The following is a 20230-nucleotide window of genomic DNA, read 5'->3' on the forward strand; positions in this document are numbered from 1 at the left end:
GAAAAGATGTAATTGTTGGAAGAGCATCTGTAGTTTCAAGTACTGGCGGCGGTCTTTCGTCAGATCCTACGTCTTCTTCCTCTGTCACACTAGGTCACATTTGCTTCGTCAACCCCCCTCCCCTTTTAGCTGCGGACGTCTTTTATGGACGGTCCCTTATCTCATCATCCACTATCACATCAATATGTTCTCGCATTGAAATTCCCACCAAATAGGCCTAATCTCTTCTTTATTTTCTTCCATCATTTATTTCATCTCCTTCACTTTCTCCTGCATATCACCGTTCACATACCACCCCCACTATCTTCCACTTATCACTTCTCACTATCTTCTCCCATTGCTCTACCATTTTTATTCTTCCTCTTTGTATTTTGATCTTGCCATTCGTAACATTCCTGCTATATTCCAGTAACAATCCTCCATTCTTCACTACATTCGTTTCTCTTCTCCTTTTGTTTTTACTGTTACTTATTTTCCTATCTCCCGTTTCTTCCTATCCTAGTTTCCCAGCAGCTCCTTTCATACTATCTCTTCCCTTTCTTTGTCTTAATCTCACCATATTCCGTTTATCTGTATTCTCCCAAACTTAACCCACGTTTTTTATCACTTAATTTTTTCCTTTCCCGCTATTTTCCTTAACTTATACTGAATTTTTCTTTCTACCCATGTCAAATAATCCTATATTCTCTCCGAGCTTCCATATAGCACCCTCTTCTTTGTCATCACTTATCTTTTATGCTCCCATTTATTTATTTTCACCAGTACTATTTTCTCCCCTCTTCGCCCTTCCCTTCCTACACTTTGCACTTCCTTTATCTCTACCTTAGCATAAATCCATTTTAGTACTTATTTCACTCTATTCTTTGTTCTATTTTTCTCAGCCTTTCCTTCTCCGTATTCCCACTCTAGCCCCCACCAAACTCTTGTTGATGGAAGAGTTAGAGAAGAACTTTTCCATGACTTCTTCCCATTTCCTTATTTCTTTCCTAAGTTCAGTCATTTTCCGCTTAATTTCTTTCCTTAATTCCGCTCCCCTTTTCTCCTGCTTTTCTTCATAAATCTCCATTACTTCTATCATAACTTCGCAATTTAAATCCGTTTTTTCCTCGATATTACTCGCTCCGCTGGTCATGAATCCAATTCAAACGTTCCCGCCTTCTGTCCTTCCCCGTCTAACTATCGTCGCGTTCTGGTAGCTGCCTTAAGGAGTTCGCACGAGAAAATGCGTGTGAAGTATGCTGGAGTGACGGTCCGATATGTGAACGGTACGTAGCCAGCCCGCACCGCAGCAGCGCGACAGATCGCACATGATTGGCTGGTACTTTCTTGTGTGTACACGGCCGGCTCGTGCGTGAGTTGTTTCCAGCATACTGCAAATGTATTTTCTTGTGCGAACACCTTTACCCTTCTTCATCTCTACCACACCCTGCCACTACCAACCGGATCAACCCAGTCCTTCCACCCTTTCAAATATGTCTAACCAACCTAACCTCAAATTCCACACAAATGATCATTTTATATTTTCATAACTCATTTTTTGCACTTATAATTTTCACGAATTTTGCCTTTTTTGTGATTTGTAAACTGCTGTTATCGAAAACAAAAATTGTGTGTAAACAAAATAAAATCATGTCTTGCTACTCTAATTTGAACTGAATAAGGTTCAGGTAACAGATTTTTAACTTTTTAAATATTAATTTCAATCTATACAAATCCAAAAAAGTAATTTTTCCTTTATTAAAAAAATTCCTATATACAGCAGGGATATTTGTCATTATTTTTTAATTCGAATGCTCTTTTGTTTCCTTGAACGCTACACAAAAATAATTTCACTGTGGCCGTTTTGATCGAGGAAAAATTGCCCCGACATTTTCGAATTCACAAGAATTGTTTACGGTTAAACATAAATTCGAAATGATTTAATTTTATGTATTATTAAATTCAAACTATTAGCGAAAAAAATACCGACGCAGTACAGTTATAACGCAGTACATCATACCGATGCTGCCGGTAGTACTCAAGAATAACTATGGGAGAGAATTGTAATACACATAACCTCGAAATACACACAATCAAATTAGCAAAATTAATTATTCTTTAATTAATCCACACAAAAGGTATGCGGGGACGTCCATTAGCATGTTCGCTATCATTCCCCAGAGTTTAAAGACAAAATCTTTATTATTGTAGGTAAAAACTTGGGGGAATCAAAAACACTGATAAAATCGATACTAATTCCTAAGCGCCACACGAATTAATCAAATTTATAAAAATTAAATTTTTTTGAATTAACTCACAAATAGTATGCGGGGACGTCCGTTAGCATGTTCACTATCATATCGCATCTTTCTACATAATTGTATCTTAGAATAATGTAATGAAAAAACAAAGTTATCACTACGATCCAACTTCATGTAGCGAACACTTGTCGATTATAATATATAATAAGATATTTTCGTAGTAAGAAGTGAATTAATTTGGACCAATATATTCATTTTCATAGTATGTGTGCAATGTGTATTGTATCAAATCTACAGTTCTTATATTCAGAAAACTGATGTGATTCTACTTTGATAACGTAGGCATCTTCGAAATACATCTGAAATTCGTTTCAAATTAATAATTATTTTAAGGAAAATATTCCAGCATCATGCTAAGAGAAATTTATTCTTCGCAGAATTCATTCATTTTCTTGTCTCAAGAACCTGAAAATTGTTTCAATTAAAATAGTAGTCGAAATAATCACATGAATTAAGTACATGAGCTTAGAGTAAATATATCTTTGATTGTTATTTTCTTGATTCAAGAAAATCGTTCTTTTGTAAAAAGAAAATACTGGCTTCTTTCAAGTAAAATTAGCCACGTAATTCAGCCTACTTGATTTAATCCAAGTTGTTTCCGTGTATATTTATGCCTAATTTTTACCTTTAGAATATTTTCTCGAAGAAGTTGTTTGCATTCCCATGGCGTCGTGCTAAAATACTCAATTCAAACCAACGAAGGCTTCTCGCTCTTCGGGCTTCTGTTTTTAATTGATCAGTCACTGACGCGTGCGTAACCGTACAGTTTCTACAGGGACCGTGATGGTAGGTGACGGTACTGCGCGATTTTGAAGGAAAATATAGTTATTTCGTGATCTACAATATGAAAACCACCTTTCTTACAAACGAATAAGTAAGTGAGTTCTAAAAATCGTTCCTTGCATGTTACCCAATTTTCCACAAAACGCGAAAAACCGTTGCCGCTAGAAAAAATGGATAAATTTGATTTTTTTTCTGCCGTCAAATGATGTTAGCGAAATCAATTAAGTTGTATACAAAAGGAAAGTTATTTTGTATAATAAATAAAGTGTGCAGGAGCAGATTAATTTTGCAGCGAGCCAGTTGTGGAACTCACTTATGCAGTTAACTAGTTTTGAAACTAACTAACCTGAATGGAGTGAATTTTGTTTCTAATTCACGGAATGTGTGCATGAGGATGAGAGGGGAAATCATGACTGAACTCTGTAAACTTCAATCAAATTTTAAATCAAAGTGAAAAGTCAAGTGCTAAAATAATTTAAATGTTGTTTACCTATCGTACCTAATAAAAAAGCACAATATCCTTGGATTAGGTACTTAAAAAATGTTTACCTCGAATAAGTTAGGTAACGAGTGCGCGTTAATAAATAAATATAAACAAATGACCTTAACAAATTAAATGTACAAATCGGCTCTGAACATTTCCTTAGAAATTTAATGCCTCATGATTTAAATTTTAATTTAATGCCTCATGAATTCCGTTAAGAATTATTCGCCGTAGACTATTCTTACATTAAATTCCTGATTAATCCCACTGCACAGTAGATTTTTGAAATTTTCTTGTTTAACTTTCATTGAAGATTTGCCCATGTCCCGCGTCGCTTAAATTCGATACACGTTGATGTATGGAAGATAGAAACTTCGTTTATTTTGAAATCTAGTTTTTATTAAAAGATTGTATTTAAAAAATACACAATAATATGGATTGTTCGTTTATAAAATCTTCACACCTTCTTTCCTGTTCTCTTTATTCTATTAACACTCCTTATCCATCTTACTTTCCCCTTCTTTCAAGAATTTTTTCTCGTATTTACGCTTCTCTGTTCTTCCATCCCCACACCTCCACCCCATAAAGTAAGACACTCATCACTAGTGACACGAGCAATTCAAATTACCCCTTCTAAACTCCATAACCTTGGAATTTTCCCCATTCAGCTCTAACCTATTATTATGAAGCTATCTTCTCAAACTCCTTATTATCTCCTTTAAGGTCTCTTCTCTCACTGCTAGCAGCAATATGTCACCTGTATACGCGAGTGACCATACCCTAACCCCTCCTATCCTAACTTCTCCTACTACTTCGTCCACTATCTTACTTTCCATATCCGCTATTAACATCGCAAAAAGCGTCGCGCTAAGCAGGCACCCTTGCCTCAACCACCTATCCAACCAGAAACCCTTCCAAACTCTCTCCCCTCCTCTCAACCTATTTTTCGTCTCTTCATATACCTCCCTTACATTGTATGTTGTCTTACAACGGTTTGATGACGTGACACATAGTAGTTTTGCTTGCATTTCTCACCTTGCATTATCAAATTTAATCCTCAAAATCTCAAAAAACTGCTATCAGATTTTACATCAGCAATGGAACTTAAAAACAAAAATTATAAAAAATTCCATGCTTTACAGGAATATTATCTAATGTTAATGTTCATATAAGTATCAAATAATAACTTATAACTCAAAATATTATATTGTTATACTAACCTCACATCGAAGCAGAAAAGTACCAGTAAACTCAGTGCACTTAATCTTTACTATAAAATCAGTTTCGTAAAATGTCAAGATCACCCATAGTGATCGACGGCACTGCAAACATATTTTCACTAAATTTTTTTATCTTTGGATGCATTTTTCGATTTTTTATATTTTTTATCTATCGTGTCTTCACATCTCCTGACAATTTTGCCAAATATTTATTCTGCATTTTGAAGCAAAAAAAAAGAACACTAACAATTTTGAAATCCTTCAGCAACTCTTTATTTTCTCTTTGTATCCTTTTTAATTTCATGGAAATTTTGTTCTGATCTTTATTTTAACAAAAGAAAAATGCGTAGAGTACTTTATGCACTATGCCCAAGTGCTACTCGCAGGGATGTGCAGTTACGCGTAACTGAAGGTTTTTTACGTAAAATTTCTAAGTGAAGTATTTTACGTAGAAAACAGGTAAAATACCTAGTAAATGACGTACCATAAAAAGATAATATCAACTAAAGCGAAACAGAAGCAAAAAAAACACAATTCGGACTTCAATATATTAAATGGAATGATCTTAATTTCAAACGTCCACAAGTGATAATTGTGAAATATTGTTATTTTTGTTAATTTAAATACTTGTAATTGAAATGGATTTTAATATAATTTTTTTCAGAAGTACCGGTGAATTATTTGAACTTTAGAAATATTCATAATTTTCTGTGATTTTCCACATTCATGTATATTTTTTCAATTTTCTTTCAACTTTCATTCCAACTTCATTCTAATAAATTTATGTATATACGCATAATTTACATCGTGTTAGAAACTAGGCCGATAAAATATCTAGTAATTTACCGTAAAAAACTACTTAAATTACATAGGGTACTTTCCTTACCCATCTCTGGCTATTCGCGTGATTGCAGCATTTGCCTCCAGCTCTTCACACTCGCCTTTATTATATTTCGTGTTTCGAGCGTCCCACTTATGCTGCAACCATTTCAAATAACTAGGTTTGAATAAACCTCGAAATATTTATTTTTAACAACATTTTCTGCTTTAGTTAATGAATATATTAATATTATTTAGTACAGCAGCATTCTCTAATCGAAATTGGAGTAATATTTCATTATTTTTTGGAAACTTAGTATTTCGAAAAATGACTACAGCCCGTTTGGAACAAATTCGTCTCCGCCCGTTTGTTTCCTTCCTGAATCAGTTATAAGAATGACTCGTGAATCACGTTTCTGTTCTAATCGATAACTGTAACAATGAAAAAGATCAATATAATTGTTTCGTCCATGGAGAAAAGTTATTAAATTTTTAAATAATATAATTATTTATAGAACTTTAGGCGTTAGGTGACGCCGTCAGACCCTATGCCACCCATTTCTGATACAGTATAGCTTACATGTGAACTTTAAAACAATAATAAAATTTGCACAAATATGGCTAGGAAAATCATGTCTATTTTTCAATTGTTTCAGATACTGTGATTGGTCCATCAGCATGTCGTAGAGAGATATTACGCTGACAGGAATGGAACGAAGTATTCATGAAATGTTAAAGGACGCACCTTCTCTTAATGAAAGTGACGGTGCAGTTCACAGTGGTTCTCCTCCAGCTCTTACTGAAAAAAATCGATTAAGCGAATGTCAGCCAAGACCAGCGACTATGAGTTTAACTCTTGAGAGTCTAACATCAAAATCTTGTACGTTTCTTGCATATGTAACATATTATGATATTTTGCATTATCAGATACTGGTAGCATTTTTTAGAGCTATATATTAAACTTCACATTAGAATAATCACTTCTATAATTTCATTCATAAATTAATAATTCGAATGGATTTTCGATACCACATACACGAAAGGAATCTCAATTTTTCAAACTTACACAACTTATTAGCCGTCGCTTAGACCGGACCTTTTTTCTACTTTTGACTATAACTTCCGTTTAAGAAAGAGTTGAGACAATTATAGGACATCGTTAGAAATATCTCATTATTACAAAACTTTTTTGAATGCAAATGAAATTAATTCAACAAAAAGGATAAAAGTTATGGGCGTTTAAAAAAAATTTGTCGCCTAGGTTGGATCTTTACTGCCAAAGTAGTTGGGAAATAAAATATTCCCATTGGCATCTTATTGAAAGATAACCACATAACAAACAAATATGCTTAACTTATTCATTCCATGATTTTTCTTCTAGTTCTATCGTGATTTCGAGAGGCGCTAAAAAACTTGATTTCTTCTCTTGGAGTAACTGCGTGCCGAACACTCTTCCACAAACACGAGACGAAATGAACAATGCTTCGAAAAGTTTGCCTTTCCGAGAGTAGTTTCGCCACGCTCGGACATAGATGTCGCTAGTGGTCTTATATGAAAACTTTCAAAGGTCCAACCTAGGCGACTTTCCCCTATATATATATATATATACGTCCTTGGGTTGCATCTAGAGGGTCCCCGTACCAAGGATTTCTGCTGAAGATGGTTACAAAAATTAATAAGCAGTCGAGGACAATTGTTCATGGGTGGTCCCGAAGGAGTTAACCCCCAAGAGTACGCACTTGCATGCGGGGCTCTAGCAGGATGGACGAACCTCTTTTCCTAGCTTCTCGTGGGAACAACAATAAAAACACCAAACATAGTTGTAAGTGCGGTTTAAACATGCGTACAGGAAACACTGATCTAGACATGCCATTGCGGGGTTGATGCAATGATGGGGGAAGTCCGCCATCTTTCGATGTCCCGCGACAAACATGGCAGCACCCACATGTTTGTATTTTCTTGTACAGTTTGTCGGCAAAAAATGCTCGTGCGCATAATCAAGTGGCACATCATAAGATGGCGGCTCTCCCCACTCATGGGACTCTCCCCCCTCCCATGAAATCAACCACGCTCGCCATGTTAGGATGGCGTGCCTAGTCCCGTGTTTCATATGTCCATGGTTTTAAAGCGACAGAACGCGCAGGGCTCCCTAAAACGGATTTTGTTGAGAAAATAGAGAAATTATTTTAATAAAGATGCGCTTTACAAATGATGCTGTAAAGCGCAAATTCTCGTTTGCTGTTAAAATAGTCTCGCAACATTATAACTTGTGACTTACACATTTTTTTGACATCCATAACGCCCATACCCCATATATGTCGTGGTAGATTTACCTTTTCAATCGCTTGATTAATGTAATGCATTCGATATTTTTTTCGATATTTTCGATATTTTAATGCTTCGATATTTTTACACAGACAATTCTGTTTAACTTTTCAAGGTAGGTTTTAGACGATTTTATGAGCTCAAAGGAGTACGTGAGGGCAGAGATAAAGTAGGTGTTCAATGCCCTTATTTTGATTGTTGAGTTGACATAACTCTTCATAATCAATCTGTGCCTCATAAGGGAGACAGTCATTAAGCTAGTCTTAACCATTGTACGCTGAATACCCTTAAATTCAAGAATAACCAGATATTTATATGACTCTCCGCAGCCATTACCTCGATTTCATTTTTGAACCCGTTCTCTAACTCTGCGGTCCCTAATTCCTCTATGCTTAAATGCACTGTTCTGCATTAATCTATTCCGATCTCCATGTGAATATAATTGGAAAACTGCATTTTGAAATTGCTTACTTGTTTCAGTTTCTGGGCTGAATTAAAGTACTGCTTTAGGTCATCTATGTACGGAAGATTGGTCACTTGATGACCATCCTCATTATCATGTATTCTGAACCCATGATACATTCCGTTTAATATTTTTTTCAATGGTTTCAACGCTAAACAGAACCACAATGCACTAAATGAGTCTCCTTGAAATATACCCATCGTAATGCGACGGAAGGAAACGTTGGCTTATAGTCAATGTATGCCATGTGCAAGTTCCTTTGATTCTTACGAGCTTAAGTCATGACAACAGCGTCTAGAGTAACTATATCTTTACTGCCTCGCGAGTTCATACAGCATTATTTTTGTTGACCACATTGGGTGGTCGAGTCAACTCAAGGATGACTTGCTAGACTGCTATAATTCTATATCCTTGTTAGAGGAGACTTTATGGCGCGTATGCACTCTCTGTGGTGCCAGAAACACTCAAAGCTTCAGCACGTTTCGCATGAGTCATTGCGAAATCAGCGTGCCTCCTCAATCACTACATGAACAAGCTAAAGATAAAGAAGAGCAAGCGACATTCAGATCGCATGCTCTTATAAACGCAGGCACCTTATAAAAGACCATAATGATTTTAGAACAAGGAGAAATATCAACATACAGGTTCCTCCGAAGCACCAAGATCTTGCTGAAATAGATGTCTCTTTTCGTGAGGATATCTCAGAGGAGTCCGAGCTCTGGAGCATCAATTGTTCAGTTTATGGTGCTGAGAGAGCTTTGGAGAACTTCGTGTCCTCAAGACATGCGAGGGTTTCGTTGGCCTGTCGTTGTAATTTCATCGTGCTCTGTGACCACCCATCTCACGGTCATGATACTTGGCCCTAGGTGCAATAGTAGACCGTAGGTGTGTAGGTATGCCGTAGGTTCTGGGGGAGCTGGTGTCATTTTTAGATAACGGTTGCTCTCACAAGGAAAGTACTCCAAGTGCCCCCCCCCCCCCCCCCCGATTTAAATGATCTTGATATATGTTGTACGGGATCAAAAACTAAGCAAGACGTATTTTTTCTTATTGGCATAATAAGAGATGAAAAACCCTATGTCCCTGACTTCATTAAAAAAAATTTAGGGGGTGTGCCATCCCCAACATAGGGCGAAAATAATGGAAATTAAGGGAAAATTAATAGAAAAAATCTGAAAGAATATATATTACCCAACAGTACAAAAGAAATTTGACGTGTTTTTGCATTTTTTCCAAAAATCATATTGTATAAGCAACCTGCGATTTTGATGAAACTGTGTATACGGCGTTTTTTGGGCCGCTGAATCCAAATTTGGTAACAGAATTTAAAAAATTCAAAATGGCGGATCCAATACAGCTGATCAAAATTTTAAATATTTATTTGATTCCTATAAAAGTGAATATCTTACAGTTTTTGAAGTCGCTGAATCCTAATCTGACATAAAAAATCTAAAATAAAAAATGTCTCCTTAAAAATTTGAAGCCATTCCAACGTTATGGGAATCAAAAAAAAGTTTAAAAAATTGTGTGGCTTCTGTTCCTCGTACTCATTTGTGTTTTTTTTGCGTAAAGCGGCCAAGTTTCCAGGGAGTGATTTTGCTGGAAAGTTGTATATCTACAATACGGACATACGTCAGCACCAATAGAATGCTTATAGAATGCCCCATTTGAAATAGGACGAAATGGGGCAATTTTTGGATGGACGCATGCAGTCTGCATCCCTAAAATATTCACGATCATTATAGCTTTTGATATAAAATGTCTTAACAGCACTGAATATGAAGGTCAATCCATTGAACGTCATCAGTCTTCTACTCGCCACATTTCAATCACTAAAGATATCAGATTCTCCTATAAATCATAAGGAAAATGAATTAAAAGGACATATTGAAAGCATTTTGTTACACGCAATGAACGAGTTCAGTGATGTTGAAATGATTTTTGAGGAGTCTTTAGATTTTCATGAACCGTATAAAGATATGAATGAAGAAATACGTACAGATAAGTGTACGGAAGACAGAGAAGAAGTATCTTAATATTAAAAATTAAGAGCCGTAGAATTTTGGCTAAGTGGCAAAAAGAAAAATTTAGATATTGATACTGTAAGAAAGAATTTTAAGAGGGTAGCGTCTGCCAAACAATTGCAACGTTGGGCCCACTCATTGTATAAAGGTGGTACCTTTAGGGAAAAGATTGCTAGAATTTGTGACTTTACATCTGATAGACCGCTCACGGAAGGGTTTGCAAGTTCGCCCAAGAACTGAGCACCTTAAAACATCTGAGGAAGAATGTGCATCAGTCACTGCTGAAGAGGTGAAAAATGCACTTAGGGATACGAAGAACTTTTCCGTTGCAGGACCCGATGGTACCAAGAACTTCCCGTGGAAAAAGGTTAATCTCACGCTGTCAAGTAGGACGCAGACTTCTAAATCTCCAGTGTCTTAATAACCGAATTGTTCTAAGTAGAGTTTACATTGTTGTAAATGACAGAGATCATCTCTTAAAAATGTTCAGGAACCACGTGATGATTGGCATAGGAGCGTTCCCTTTACAAAGCCGCGGAACAGGTAGCCGAGACCCTTGGCCTGAATTTTAACATCGGAAGTGGGGGATGTGCATTACTCCATCTGGATGCTTCACTTCTAAAAGCCGAAGTAAAGAAAGCAGAAGTTAAAAAATTTCAACAAGAGCTGCTTGACAAGAAAATGCACGGTAACTTTCAGAGAAATGTAGAAGAATAGTCCTTGTCAAAATTGCAAACTTTTGCGTCATCAGGGCCAGCGCGGTGTTATTTTCACCTTAGTTTGCCGTGACCTCATTTTATGTCAAAAAGTTCCTGGTGATAGGCGCAGAGCGTTTCATGCACACGCTGAGTACCTAGAAAACATACTATCTAGGACCCTGCGCGGCCGAACGCTTCAAAAGAGATAAGAGTCAGTTGTCCAAAACGACAAGTGCCACATTGTCTCGAACTACAATTTTCGGACAGCCGTCTCCGTTGCGCACGCAAAGCCTGAAATCGTTCTACAAGACTTCGATAAGAGAACAACATTCGTGATCGAATTCTCGGCGTCGACTACGATATGACTGCTGAGGAAAAGAATAAGGAGGAGAGGTGTCAAGAACTCAAAAGAGAGCTGCAGCGACTGTACCCAAAATATTCGGTGAAAGTAATGGTCCTTGTGATTGGTTGTTTCATAAGTGCGGAGCTGTTACTGGTTCGTAACCTTCAAGCTATACCCGCGTGCTAAAAATATGCCAAGGCACTTCCAAAATGGATACAGAAAGCTGTTATCCTTGGATCGCTTGGTGTCTTCAAGACACACGGGGGTTTCGCTGGTGTGTAATTGTGATTTCATCGGGCCCTGTGGCCACCCATCTCGCGGTCGTAAGACTTGGCCATACGGTTCTGCTGGGAGCTGGTGTCATTTTTAGATTATGGTTTCTCCCCTTAGGACCATGCGGTGGCTGTTCAACTAAGTGCATATGTATTAGTAAGAGAAATTCAAGGTCGTAACCATTTCTACCTGAATAAGTGGTCTACGTCCCCTTTCGACGAAAATTGTTATGATATTGATTAAATTTCACGTTTTAGTTCTTTAGAATAATTTATCATTAATAAAATGTCATATTATGATGGAGATAAGTGAAGTTCTGACAAGCAATGGCAGTTTTCTGCAATGAAATTCAGCATGTGCGACTTAACATAAAAAGTGAAGTTTTTAAAGGAGCGAAAATAAAGTAAAATATTTTTCTATAGATAAATTGCGAAAAAGCTACCAGTGACGTACTTAAAAGAAGATAAATGATATAATTGAGACAAATTAAAAAATAGAAATCACTTCATAAATTTTAAATTTTCGTGAAGGTTAAGTTTTGTTAAGTCATAGGCGTGAGAAAAACACAGTAATTAAGTAAACAAATGTTTTCTTAAGTCATGGCTGGTTTTTCGTAAACACAAACTTCTATTAAAATGAATTGAATGAATCCGTATCAATTATGTCAAATAAAAAAGTTCCAATGTCATCAGTATCGTAACCTGTGAACCAGAATAAAGGTAAAAAATGTAGCATGAAATCAGTATTCGAGAAATTGAACCTAATGCAGGTATTTTCAATATTTATATAAGAATTATTGTTCTTCCTGGAATTGAAAATTATTTCACACTTCACTTTTCTATCCATTTGGACATAAGTGATGAGACCGTAGCGATTGCTAGCCACCAAAACTTAACTGTATGCGGTATAAACCTGTTAACTGGCATTTTTTTCGAAATTAATTTTTTTGTATTTTCTGGAGGATTTTTTATATGTAGTTAATATCCCGATATTGAAACGACAAAATTCCTTTTAGTTTTATTTTAAATGTAGTTACGAAAATTGTGTTTTGGTATCTATAACATAGGCACGCGGAACGATTTTCCTTCGCCGTATAAAATTTCTGAAATATTAGTTAACAGGTTTAGACCGCGGAATATTCAATTATGTAATATATCTCATGTTAAGCACGTTACTGATAGCGTGTGGTCAATTTTTCTTCCGAAAAATGTTCTACTACAATTTCGATCCTTTTGACTTCACTTTTTAGTGTAAGCTGCACATGCTGAATTTCATTGCAGAAAACTCCCATTCTTGTCATAATTTCACTTATCTTCCTCATATTATTATATTGTATTACTGATTAATTATTTTGAGTAGCTAACACGTATAATTGAATTAATGTTATAACATTTTTCGTTTAGGGGAGCTTGTACGGCTACAAATGAGAATACGGTACATGACTGGCAATCTCAAACGCGTTTCAATCGCACAAAAATAGAAGAGTTTGTATACGTGAGCAGTGTGATTTGTTATTCCCTCTCCACAGATCAGATAGAAGTTATTTGAACGATAATGGTCATTATGACCGGCAGAGTGTTATCCTTTTTTTTAAATTTATACATAAATGCATACACACATTATAAATTATAGCAGAAAAGATACAATGATTATTCGTGGTAGTATAATTTTTGAAATTTTTTGGAAGTTTCATTTACTTATCGGGTTTAGTTTCATATTGATTGAGAATTTATTCCTCGTGACTGTCCTCATTTCTCACAGTTAAACATTTTGTTTTTGTAAATAAACTGCTAAAATTTCTACCGGTCTGATGATTTTTCACAAATAACGACCATAAGCCAATAGTTCACTACAGACTCTCCAAAAGGAGCGAGAAAATGTTTTAAACCACTATTAAAAAGCTTATTAAATTAAGAGTTAAATGAGTCCTAATAGAGATATTTTTTATCTATCGAAGAGAGTATACCACGTGAGAAGCTTAAAAAATGCAAGCCAATAAAACTTCTGTTAAATTTTGAGAAAGTATTGTTTTGATTGTATACTTCAAAATAGCTGACTCAACATTTGATTCCCTTTGTGGGCATTTTTTGCATACTCACCCGGCTATATCCCTGAATTCAGAATCGTGAATATTAGTTGAATCGAGTTTAACTCAACTTTTCTTTCCATAATGAGCCATTGAATACGAATAAAATATGATTTTTTAAATATTACCCTAATCAGTATACTTTATAGGTTCGCAAAAAAACCACATAAGTGAAAAAATGGGTTTTGCGAGTTTTTGTCACTAATTAGGAGTTTTTTCAGTTTTTTAAACGCAGATTGTTTATAATACATAAAATACCACTTTATGTTGGTAATTAGATGTCTATATGATTTATTTAAACAATTTGTTCCTACTTTAGCAATATTTGCAAAATAGAAAGTCGCGGTTTAAAAAATCCAAATTTCAATTAGAGTGAGGTACTCGTACCACTTAGCCAATGTTAAAAAATAATTTTTTAAACATTTTAAAAATTATTTCTGATAAATTTCTTTTAGAATAATACTAGACAATTACCATTTTTTCAACAATTTTTCTTTTTTCTGTCCGATTTTCAAGTATAGCGATGTAAATAATCGATTAATGTAAACAAAATTATAGTTTAAAGAATTTATTATTTTAAATAATATTATCTTGGCATAATGTTAGAAAGTTGCGGTTTCGTCTCAAATATTAAACTTTTTGTCCACTCTACACTTAAAGTTTGGTAATAATTATTGAAATCTAACAAGCATAATTGTTTAAATAAATTTTTATTGTTAAAAACTATCTTCTTCTGTAGTAATCCTAGATAGTTGCGGTTTATTTCTTAATTTCCCACTTTTGACAACTTTTCATTTACGTAGTAAAGTAATCATTAATACAAGTTAACAAAAAAGTGTTAACACAATGTATTATTGTTTACAATTATCTTTCCCCAGATAATTGCAGAAAGTTGCGTTTTCTTTTGGATTTATGACATTTTTTCCACTTTCTACTTAAGGAGTTAATAACACAGGCCCACAAAAAAATGGGTTGTTCGAGAGATCGGAGTATGGTATCTATATGGATTTTCGGGCGCTGAACACGAATCTGACATCAGTTTCTTCCCCAGCACGTCAGGGTTTTCCCCTAGACGCGGAAAATTCCCCAGTAAATCAGCTTTTCTGGGTATATATTACCCTTCATATTTAAATCATCTAGAAAAAGATCAGGCATGATGTAGTTATGTATTTTGGTGTGCAGAATACGAATCTGTGACTAGTTTCTCCCAGAACATCAGGGTTTTCCCCTACATGCGGAAAATTCCCTAGAAAATGAGCTTTGTCAGGTATGAAATAAACCTCGTTATTAAAATCTTCTGAAAACAGGTCAGAGAATGATATATTTATAATTCTAGGGTTCTAGGCCGAAGTTTCCCTAGAAAATTAGCTTTTTCCGGTGTGAAATTTCTCTTGGTTTTTAAATCGTCTGGAAGCACGTCAGAGTATGATATATTTATATTTATTTGGTTTTGAATACGAGGCTGACATTAGTTTTCTCGAAGCACGTCAGGGATTTTTGCTACACGCGGAAATTTCCCTGCAAAATCAACTTTTCCGGGCATAAAATTGCCCTTGTTTTGTTACTTGTCTATAAATAGTGCAGAGCATGATATCTTTATGTATTTTCGTGCACGAAAATCATATCTTCATGTATTTTGGGGTTCCGAATACGAATTTGATCTTTTTTTTCCTAAGCAGGTAAGGCATTTCCCCTAGATACGATAAATTTCCGATTATTCCGGGAGTCAAGAACCGTTTAGTCCGCGGAAATAGGTCCCCAGAATTTTTTTAAATGTATATTGTGCAGAATGGTCTCCTGAATCCAACGGTATGAGGTACTTTCTCGAATTGACGGTCGTTATCGAGATATTGTTAATTAAACATTTTTACATAACTTATGCTATATCTTGGAAAATTATCGACATATTAGGAAAATTTTTTTTTCGAAACTGTTAGGTCTTATTGGAATAAACAATTTTTGTCATATGCAATTTTTTTTCTGTCTCATAGTTTTTGTAAAAAACGCAAAAAAGTATAATATAATAATCTATTTTTATGCATTGTTTATAGGTCTTTTGAAGATTTGTCTTCAGAATTAGTTTGATTGTGTTAAGACGCATGTAATTTCTTTGGCACATTTTCGCATCTGATTGATAGTTTATATAAAAAAACCGCAAACAAGATTTGCAACAAGGTTTCTTTGAACCGGATTGTAGCCGACATTTATTAACATTTTTAAACTTTGTTTTCTCATTCTGCTAAAGAAACCATAGAGGGAAAAGGTTTGTCTAAGTCTTTTTTCCGTATCTCTAATAGTTTATTTAAAAATAAAAAAATAAAGTGAAAGAAAAACATCGTTAAATATCAACAGGGGGAGAAATATTAACGGATTTTTGTCAATCTATTTTGATTTTCTCGAAATAATAAAACGAGGCTCGTTCAACCTATTGAAATTAAATTAATTAATATTGTAAAAAATTTTGATTTTCTCCGCTGCATCCAATTTTAAACAATGGGAAGGGCGGGCCAGACAAGAAAGCGTCCACTCGAGCGGCACTAATCAGCTAGCCATGGGGAGCCGCACTAAGAAAGCAAAAGGTCCAAATATCTTACCATTGTTATAAGAGTATCGATTGAGAAAAATCAAAATTGTGTACAATATTAATTAATCTAATTTCGAAATGCTGAATTATCCCCGTTAAATTATTTCAAAAAAATTTAAAAAAAGATTGAAAAAAATCGGTTAATATTTACTCCCCCTGTTCATATTTAACTATATATTTTCCTTTAACTTAATTTTTTTATTTTTAAATAAACTATTCGAGATACGGAAAAAGTCTTAGACAAACTTTTCCCCTGTGTGGTTTCTTTAGCAGAGTGAGAAAACAAAATGTGAAAATTTCAATAAATGTTGGCTACAATCGGGTTCAAAGAAACCTTGTTGCAAATCTTGTTTGCGGTTTTTTTTTTATATAAACTATTAATCAGATGCAAAAATGTTCCAAAGAAATTTCATGTGTCTTAACACAATCAAACTAATTCTAAAGAAGAATCTTCAAAAGACCCATAAACAATGCATAAAAATCGATTATTATATTATACTTTTTTGCGTTTTTTGCAGAAACTACGAAGCAGAAAAAAAAATTGTTCATGACAAAAATTGTTTATTTGAATAATACCTAACAGTTTCGAAAAAAATCTCTTAATATGGCGATAATTTTAGAAGATATAGCATAAGTTATGTAAAAATGTTTAATTAACAATATCTCGAGGACGACCGTCATTTCGCGAAAGCATCTCATACCGTTGGATTCAGGAGACCATTCTGCACAATATCCATTTAAAAAACTCCGGGGACCTTTTAGGTCATACCACCTCTTCTATGTGGCTCCTGGACTATATGGACGCAATTCACGCGGATATGTCATCCTTATTACATTGAAAGTCATACATATATAATTTTTTCTTGTTGATTTTGTTGATTGTATCATTGTAAGATCTATGCAGTGGTTTTCTTCTTGTCTTTGTTTCTTTTCTCTTACAATCTCTTTTCAACATTCAGCAGAAGTCTGCCAGCATTCGCTGATCCCATCGTCCTCGATACCTACGTTCCTCTGTCTTGATATCGTGATGGAATCCCTCTCCCTGCTCCTCAGTAAAATCTCTGCAGTTACTTGGAAAGTAATCTAAATGTGCATGAAGCAAATGCAACTTGAGAATCATCAATCAACCTACTTTACCGAAGTTTTCAACCATAGTAGACATCTCCCTGTAATTTGCACTTTTGTTATTACCTAGAATGTGTTGTGTAACTTTCTGAAACTGACCCATGTCGCATTTTCAACATAATTCATTACATCCATACATTAGTCATCCTTGATTATGGTGCGAATTCAGGAAATCAAAAGCATCTACATTCAGTTGTTCTAAGAAATAGCAGGAAATTTATGACCTAAATAAGCTAAATAAGTTACATCATCCGCTTTGTAACATCTCTCGTACACTTGTCCTGAATAGTCTTCACTTTACACTTTATTGATAGATGCAATGATTTCAGATTCAACTTCTGCCATGTTTTCAACACGATTAGACAGAAGCGGCGGCTTTGTTACACTGTAAATATTTGCGTAAACTATTTAAGAAATATTGCGACTTTTAAATCCTGCAATATTCGTAATACAGGAACAGCAATCTTTCTCGCCTTCTGGTTGTCTTCTTCTAATAGGTGTCTTGAATTTTAGTTTCGATCGATTCTCTATATCATTCCATCGGCTCAACGAAATACTACAAGTGCTGCATATGAAATTTGGGACTCATTTCATTTCCTAATGAGTCACCGCAAAACCAAAGCAATTTCTATAAATACATTTCATCTTGTCTGAAAACTTTCTCAGATTGTTCTTGATTTTATACTCACCACAAACGTAGCCGATCGCAGATGAGTCCACCGTCCTAGGGGTGATAATCCTCATACCTCCCTAGCTTTAAGTATGAGTGCTCTCCGACTTTGTTGATAATATTGTCAACTTGTCGCCAGACACACTACGGCATCATCCACGCACTCCTTCTCCCCCTGCAGGGCAGCGTGCCTAACAACGCTGGATGCTATTACTTTGGTGGACCGGAAAATGAATCATTCTACACATCCCCTTTTGAGCAGTTGTGATCGTCTCTAGCATCCTCCAAGGTAGCAGATTCAAATAACACTTATGCTTTTTCAATTGCAACTGTACAATTTGAAATTTATGATACAGAGTTTTTTCTATTTAAAATTAAAGAATAATCAGATGTTCTTGCCACGCGATCGGAATATCTGTTCCTTCATTCGGCTCTAAACTTTCCCAGGCTCAGGAAAAAGTTTTCAGCTGCGAAGTTGAATTCACTATAACTTCAAATAATAATAAAAGAGAGCTCTGTAGAGAATTCTTCGAATCTATGGAAAAAGATGAAGGCTCTGAAGCGAAAGCTCCCGTCTGTATTCAACCTAAAAAGCACCCATAAGATAATTTCTTTTGATAATTCCAGTAACAAAGGTGGTATTGTGCTAAAACAATCTGGCTTTTAGGGAATTTTTCGGATCTAGATGAAAACTTTGGAAAATTAGCGGAAATCCGAGTTCAAATACGTATTCAGCATCTCAAATATATAAGATACCAGAATACTTCCTATTTAGTGTGAATTTGCTACACGAGCACCTGCATTTCTAGGGAATCTTCTGCATCTACTGTAAAAACCGGACCTGCGGGGGGAAAACGCAGATCACATTCGTATTCAACACCCTAGAATACATCAAGATATCGTATTCGAATCGCTTTCCAGATTAATTAAACAACCAGGGTAGCTGCCTATATGGAAAACATGCCATTCTGGGGAATTCCCCAAATGCAGGGAAAAAACCTAAGGTGCTAAGGGGAAACAAATGTCAGATTCATATTCAACGCACGAAAATACGTAAAGGTGTCATGTCCGACCTGTTTCCAAACGATTTCAAAACTAAAGTTAATTTCATAACAGAAAAGTCTGATTTTCTACGGAAATATCCGCATTTAGGGGAAAACCCTGATGCTCTTGGAAAAAACTAATGTCAGATTCGTATTTAAAACACAAAAAATAAACATATCTTCACTGTAGAAAAAGCTTTGGTGATATTTACATTGAGCTAGTAATTATCGTGCAGTGTATACAGTATAAGTCCGATAATTTTCCAACTTCGGGACTGTAGGGGCGAAAAATTCCAGGAATTTCGGATTTATCGGACGCCCCTCTAGTAGCACGATATTAGGTGCACGCATGCGTAAATCATGGGTGAAAATCATGAGCAAAATAGCACACGTAGTGGGAGGACCACAATTAGTGTGCGTGCTCTACGTGTGATGACTTGCTAGAGTGCTACGATGCGAGTGTGACCCGTGAACGGGGTTACATGGCACGGCTGCATGCTCTGTGGTGCGAGAAACATCCGCAGCTATCGCACTTTTCGCAGCAACGTCTGCGAAACCATGCTGAACTACTCCGTAAAAGGGGCTATGTCAGCGGGACGCCTACTCTACCACAGCTAGAACAAGCCGGCAACAAAGAAAGAGAGGCGACACTAAGACCAACCGCGGGCAGGCATCCAATAGATGAAGAGCGATGCTTTACGACCCGGAGACACATCAACACCAAGGTTTCTCTCAAGCCTAAAGATCTGGCTGAAATGGATGACGAGCTTCGTGGACATTTTTCCGGTGAATTCGACCTCTGGGCTATCATAACCACCTATCTCACGGTTGTGAGACGTGGTTGTGGCTGAAATTTTACCGCGATTACGCTTGAAGCGGGACAACCGCAGGATTTCGCCGGGAGCGGGTGCTAATTTGAAAAATTGCACCCGCATCCAGCGAAATCGCGGTACAATTTTAGCCACAACAACGTCTCACAACCGTGAGTTA

The 20230-nt window shown here is 35.8% G+C and overlaps 1 protein-coding gene across 1 annotated transcript in view; it reads left to right on the forward strand.

The window, feature by feature from the left end:
- Positions 1-20230, forward strand: part of LOC117168403 (uncharacterized protein F54C8.7) — a 148570-nt gene that overhangs the window by 34919 nt on the left and 93421 nt on the right. The window contains exons 2-3 of the mRNA XM_033354036.1: positions 6263-6486; positions 10165-10421. Of these exons, the coding sequence (XP_033209927.1) occupies positions 6315-6486; positions 10165-10421 (429 nt within the window). The 5' untranslated portion in view covers positions 6263-6314. The remainder of the gene's footprint in view (positions 1-6262; positions 6487-10164; positions 10422-20230) is intronic.

The sequence above is a fragment of the Belonocnema kinseyi genome, chromosome 2 (genome assembly GCF_010883055.1).
Source record: "Belonocnema kinseyi isolate 2016_QV_RU_SX_M_011 chromosome 2, B_treatae_v1, whole genome shotgun sequence".
In the NCBI taxonomy this organism is placed as follows: Eukaryota; Metazoa; Arthropoda; class Insecta; order Hymenoptera; family Cynipidae; genus Belonocnema; species Belonocnema kinseyi.